The sequence below is a fragment of the Vigna radiata genome, chromosome 7 (genome assembly GCF_000741045.1).
Source record: "Vigna radiata var. radiata cultivar VC1973A chromosome 7, Vradiata_ver6, whole genome shotgun sequence".
In the NCBI taxonomy this organism is placed as follows: Eukaryota; Viridiplantae; Streptophyta; class Magnoliopsida; order Fabales; family Fabaceae; genus Vigna; species Vigna radiata.
The window spans coordinates 24,429,709-24,436,440 of record NC_028357.1 but is presented as its reverse complement, the minus strand read 5'-3'; the positions used below and the strand labels follow the sequence as shown (position 1 = coordinate 24,436,440).

The 6,732-nt window shown below is 29.7% G+C and overlaps 1 protein-coding gene across 2 annotated transcripts; it reads right to left on the bottom strand.

The window, feature by feature from the left end:
- Positions 1 to 1,113: 1,113 nt before the first annotated feature.
- Positions 1,114 to 4,512, bottom strand: LOC106767034. 2 transcript variants are annotated; one of them, XM_014651849.2, is made up of 4 exons: positions 4,381 to 4,512; positions 3,506 to 3,766; positions 2,919 to 3,080; positions 1,114 to 1,306 (listed from the first exon to the last, which is right to left on the bottom strand). In XM_014651849.2, exons 2-3 carry the CDS (start codon positions 3,702 to 3,704, stop codon positions 2,935 to 2,937), a joined length of 345 nt encoding a protein of 114 aa, XP_014507335.1. In that variant the 5' UTR covers positions 3,705 to 3,766; positions 4,381 to 4,512; the 3' UTR covers positions 1,114 to 1,306; positions 2,919 to 2,934. The 2 variants fall into 2 exon arrangements, with proteins under 2 accessions (XP_014507335.1, XP_014507336.1); XM_014651850.2 differs by having other exon boundaries at positions 4,385 to 4,501.
- Positions 4,513 to 6,732: the final 2,220 nt, after the last annotated feature.

Sequence of the window (6,732 nt, the reverse complement as noted above, 5' to 3'; positions counted from 1 at the left end):
TTAAAACATAATATAATGTTAAAANTTATATATATTATATGTAAAAAACACACACATATATATAAACATTTTTCTAGAAATTTAGAACAAAATTTTATCATTTATTAAGTAATTTGAAAAGAAAAAAATATATTCAACAGTAAAAATAAGATTGAATCAAACTTATTTAAGAAAATATATCACAACTTCAAATTTGCTCCATTAATGAACCATGTAAATGCTCCATTAATGTAGAGAGAGAAAGATTGTTAAGGATAATAGGTAGGTGTAGAGTATTTTTGGAATAAAAAATATATGAAGAGATGTAAAATATTTTTGAAATAAATTAAAATAGTGGGTAAGTACAGGTCCCACTTGAAGGTGTAGGGAGCAACACCCTCAAAGTATATATGTTTTATCTTTCCTATACTTTAAAAATTTCTAATAACTTTAACAGAAAGGAGATAAATATCTAAGTATAAATTATTTAAAATATGTATGAAACAAACAATATTACTAGAAAATTTATGTACTTTTCTATGAATCTTCTGAAATACTTTCATAATTTTAATAAAGCAGCTTTTAAATTCAATTATTGAAAAATTATAATATTGAGAATTCTTATCTTTTATATTTAAATTATCACGAATTAAATTAAAACAATATCCTTAAAATTTTTTAAAATAATTTCGCTAAATTTTTAAAATAATTTTATCCTCCAATTGTTTTTAATTATTTGCAATCAAAATACATATATACATATATATAAAAACAAATAGTTTAATATTTAAAAATAAAGATAGTAGAGAATTATTTCTAACCCATATAACATGAAATCAAACATTTTCTAATTTAATATTAACATATCACAAGGTTTTGATATTTAATTAGTAATATTGACGAAAGTAATAATATTTATAAAATTAAAAAAAGAACCCATTAATATAATACATATTTAATTTAAAACATAATAGATATTCACTTTAGACTGAAAATATGTATGTATAATTTTAACGTCTGTGAACCTTTAGAAATGACTGTCCATTAATAATAAAATATGTATCATTTTAAGATTCACCTAAAGTTTAACGTCCAATATTAAAATTTGTAAAAGTGTACACGTTTTGTGCTAAATTATGGTAGAAACTTCAAAAGTAAATTTCATATAGGAATTCAAATGGCTGGCTAGTTCTTCAAGGCCATTTTCATAAAGGTTCTTAGCTTACAATAGAGATTTCATTGGTTTTCATCTTCTCTGTCAAAATTTGAACACTATTCATGAATCAAGACAAAAAGCACAGGAGCTCTTAACCAGCTTCAATACAACCTATAAAAGCAAAACAAAGAACAATGAAGGTTGCTTAAGCCAACTTACAATCCACAAAGCTCGTGCAAAATATGCACAAAAGTTATGCATGAAAATGCCGAGATTTTCACAATAATGTAATGGAGAGTTAATCATCGGAATATAGTTTAAAACTGATTTTCAATCAAACATTTCTTCTATTTATTAAATTCATAATAACAACACATGGCACAATACAAAAGGTCAGATTTGGTAACCTTCACCAACTTCTCACAATTTAAATTCTAATCGAATCCATATATTATCCTGCAGATATTTTAAACTAATTTTGAAAAATTTTGTATGTATTTGAATGATAAGATTTACTTATATTATAAAAAACATATAAGGGATCAAGTTGTAAGAGTAATTCTAAAAGAGTTACTCAACATCTTGCCATTCATTTTTCTTCAAAATTAAAGGTTAAGACTGATTATTCATTATAGCCATTAGACTTCAAGAAAATAAACAAGTCAGAAGGGAGGAGTCACCTGATCTCTCTTCACATATATAATTTTAGACTTTTGGTTGGATCAATCAAAGTTAACTCTTGAAGTCTTATCAAAAAGTTCCTAAAGGTACTCCCACTTCGCAAATTTTACACTAAATATCACATGATTTCATCTTGTATATATATCCACATATCGGAACAGCACTATATCTTAAATTTATATGTATTTTCCATAGCTTTGTATGTTTATGATATCAGGCATCCAAGGTTCATACGTAGCTACATACGTAAACTGTTTTCTAGTTATAGACTACTTTTGAAATTTATTGGAGTAGACCACAGGAAATTTCCACCTAGTTTAGAGAGAACCTAAACCCGAGGATCCACCAATTTTAAGGAACAAATTCTTGATCTACTAAGTCACTAATTTGGTATGTCATGGCATTTTGACTTTAACTACGAATGTGAGTTTTTTGCTGTTATAGACCACTTGTGAATTTATTACCGTGAGTAGACTATCAAGAATTTAGTCTTTGGTAAAAAGAAATGTAAAGAGAAATTGTAAAAAGTTTCATGATGGTCTACTCACAAAAGTAGTCTATAACAGTAAAAAAGTCACATAAATTGTAAAGTCAAGATGTCATGATATACTGAATTAGTGACTTGGTAGATCAAGAATTTGTTCCTTAAAATTGGTAGATCCTCAGGTCAAGATTATTTCTAAACTAGGTAGAAATTTTGAATCCCCAATAATGTACAGAATCTATTTAAAAATTCCGAAACAGTTAAAGCACTAAGAATATAGAGAAACAAGTAACATTGTTCCTAAACTATTTGAAATTTTGAAACAGGTCCGTATTAAAAACGATCATTGATCAGGAATATTACAGCTACTTTTGGCTAAATATACAGGACCTACTTACAATGTTTTCAAGTATAGAGACATATTTAAAAATCCTAAAACATAGCAGAGAGTAACAGATAGATTTAAAATTCTTAACTAAAAACTAGATATTTGATTAACTTGCATGTCTCTATAAATCTTGATAGTTAAATTTCCAAAATAAGAAACCAATGGATGTAATGTGCAGTCTGAAAATGTAATGTAAGAATTCATGCGGCAAATAAATGACATATCATTACCATTCTTTACTTGGAGTCATATTCTGCGCTTCCCAATTTTTCCCTTTCCCTTACCACGGCGCTTGTTTTTAGCTATTTTCAATTTCTTTTTCATTTTCTTCCCTATTCCACCAACAGGCTTTAAGGAAGCCATGATTTGACTGCTGTCAGCCATCTCCACATCTGAAATTTAAAAGCAAACAGAATTTATTAGATTGTTATTGCAAGGTAATCAGATGCCAAGAAATAACTAAAAAGAAAGTATGCACTTGGGATTTTTCATTTAGCAAAACATTTTTACTATGCAACATAGCTTTCACAACCATACGGTCGGTGCTCAAAAAGATCACAAATGATAAGCAGGATAAAGCAACGCCATCTTTTAAACACAGTTCCAATCAGCATGAAGAACAGAGTGACCGGTTTAACTCTTGGCTTACTCATGTAGAGCATAGTAACAATTAGTATAAGATCAATTCACTCTAATCAATCTCAACATATAAATATAAATAACATTATATCACAAAAACCAACATATGATCATTAGTACGCTAGAAGAGTGAAGGTATAAAATAAAAAATTATTAAGTAAAAGAAGTGATATGGTACCCATGTTGGTGTTGCCAGTGGAAGTGGTGACATCCATGGTATTATTTGATTTCGAAGGAACCTCCAACTTCGGTGCAGCAAGAGCAGCCTCCTGGGCAGCCAGCTTAGCAGCTTCTTTCTTGTCATAGAAAGGTTCAACAAGCTCCCTTCGAATTGCCCTCAGCCTCTTCTCCTTCTTTGATCTCAAAGACTTTGCCATTCTCTTGTACTTTCTTTCACCTTGCTATACTTCAATATGGATTTCACAGTATTACTTGGGGCCTGCTAGGAGTAAAATTCATCAGTAATTAGTAATTCAATTATCTTTTCAATTTAATGAATTCTAGTATTTGGCACAAATCTTACAATTTATTTAAATAAATTCTACTGATTTAGACATTTCAAAATTAATAGAATCAATTTGAAATCCAAAATTTAAGAATATCATCTTGTATATACGGACGACAAATGAGTTCTATGAAATTGGCTGCCCGCGTTAGGAAAATTAAAAGCAACAGCAAGAATCAATCCAATAGTTTGAATTTTGCTTATTATATTTCTTTTGACGAAACAAAAAATTCTGTATTCTAACTTCGACAAAGACGCCATAGGATTGACCAAACTACACACATAGGTAGCACATGGTATCCAACAAAATGAATTAACCTAACACTAACACGAGTTCAGAAGGCACGCATGAAACATGTAAGAAAAAAAATATATAATGGCAATCAAAATCCTTCCCCCAAAGTACCCAAAACCATAATATTCAACTACACTTTACAAAAATTAATCTTGAACAAGTCCAATATCTTTTCTTCCTTTAAAAAGGCAAAAATTGCACAAGAAATTTAATACAAAGAGACAAAGAACACAAAATAAGGATGTTTGTTTACCTGCCTTGTTTGGTTTGCTTAGTGGAATCAACAGACAGCACCAGAAACGAATGCAAACTCCGGCTGCGGACTGTGCTCTATGGAAGAGGCGCTGTTTACTGCGTGTCTCTTTGTTAGGTTTTAATATGGGAAGGGAAATTGAACGAGGACAGAATAGTCTTTTACTGAAAATGAATTATTAGTGGGCCTATATTAAATATTTGAAATTGGGATGGGCTGCGGCCCAATCCTTCAAGTTTTTCAAGCCCTGTTCCATTCCTTTGGCGAAAAGAAAAACTCTAAACTTAGAAAATAAAATTAAAAACAATTTCTTAAAATTTTAAAACTCAAATAGTTTTTTTCAAACTATTGATTGTGTTGAGCTTCTGTTCTTTTTAAAATTATATGTTAGTATTTGTACGTACGGTGTTATTGTGTTTTTATTTAGACTAACACTGATACATTGTAACCATTTATTTAAAAAGGTAAATTATTTTAATAATATTTTAAATATTATAAGTAAAATATAAAGGATATATATTCATCAGGAACCAATATAAATAATTATGTATACATTAAAATCCCATCATAAATAAGTTAGAAGATTATTAGCATGTAGTTTAATTATGGGAAGAATTAACGTTATAATCAACGTCAATAAATTCCGCGAAAATTGTAGATAAACAAATGAAAAACAACATTAAGGGGATTGAAAATTTTACAAAAAAAAAAAAGAAAAAAAAAGTAACAAAATCTTACAGATTAAAAAATAAAAAATAAACAATGAAGAGAAATAAATCAAAAGATATAGAGACACAATTACCGAAGTGAAGACACTTAATTTACAAAAAGAGAGGGACAGAATAGCCATAATAGAATTGCCTAAATCGACAGGATAAAAAAGGTTGAACGTGGAATTTTGCACCCTGGTAACCAAACTTTAGGCAGTTTTTACTTTCTAATTTTAAGAAATTGAATAATTTTAAATAAATAATGTTTATTATAATTTGTATATTTATTTATTGAAAATGATTTATTATAAATTTAAAATTGGGTAATGATATTTTCACACCCAACTTTTCACGTTATATCATTGGTACATGTGTATAAAAATTAGAAAAAGAAAATGAGGTGGAAATGTAGGGTTGCAGGGTTTCAAGCGGACTCACTTTAGATTTGAAAAACAGAATATTATTTTGGGTTGGAGAGAACCTAGAGACGAAGAGAACATAGAGAGAAGGAGCATCCAGCAGAGTCGCGTCGCGGATAGGACAACCATTGTTTGAGATAGTTTTGACTGTTTCGGAAACCGTCGTTGTTCACTGAAGGACATTCCTCCACAGTTCCATCGTTACGGTGTTGTTGGAAAGTTCTTTTGGGCAATCGTTTGTTGTTCGGTAAGTTTGAGTTAGTTTATAATTTTTTTATCATTTAGGGGTTTTGTTGTTTTATGGTAGTTGATTATTGGACTTATTGCGAGGCTTTAGGTTTTATCTTTATGTTTGAATTGGAATTGCTTCAGTCTCTCTTGTTAGTTGAATAGGAAGGTACGTATGTTTGTCATTTTGTGGTGTTGATTCTTGATGCAACGAATTGGAAGAAGATATAAAACTGCTAACGACTCAGGTTATGTTATTTTTGATAAATCCAGGTGTTGGTTGAACTGTTTGCATTCATAGCATTATCATTCCAGGAGATTTCCCTTGCCGATCGAGTATTAAAATTGTACAAGAGTTTACAATGACTTACAACTCTCAATAATTTAACTCTTTCTAAGTTTCTTCTGCATTAATTGTTCTGCCCTGATGTTGTCAATTATATGGTCACTCCAAACTGGTATTTTCTTTGTGTTTTGTTCTTTGGTTGTTTTCCTTGCTATTTCCATACATATCAAGAATTATTTCAATCTTAAAGGCACTTGTTTTTGGAGTGGAGTAGCATGGCACGACTTTGTTGCGATAGCATTTTTTATATGATCTATTCCAATTTTAATGGGATATTCTTTTTCTTAACAATTCTTTTGAAATAGTATTTGTTTAAGCACTACCATCAAGCTGGAAAGTAACATGAAAGGGCAACTGCTCAAGATAACCTAATTTCTTTTACTATTATTTTAGATTGCTATATTTGACCACCGAACATTAGGATTGAGTTGTAATTTGTTTCTTAGTAGCACAGTTTGATTTAGTTGTGTCATGACTTGTATCTTGTAGAGTCTGTCATGAGCGACTAAGTTGTCTCTATTGTTTTTGAAGTCTATAATTTACTATTCACTGAAAGAGAAATCCCAAACTAAGATGTCTATGTTCTTTCTTCATTTGATTGAGGTGGGCAAGTGTTAAATTGAGAAATTGTACTTGTGAGAAATTGTGT

What these genes read in the sequence shown, in the direction of transcription:
- LOC106767034 (XM_014651849.2), bottom strand. Translation starts at nt 3,704, where the DNA reads ATGGCAAAGTCTTTGAGATCAAAGAAGGAGAAGAGGCTGAGGGCAATT. An exon ending in CACTGGCAACACCAACATGG is followed by an intron (nt 3,081 to 3,505) that starts GTACCATATCAC and finishes TTTAAATTTCAG; the next exon opens with ATGTGGAGATGGCTGACAGC.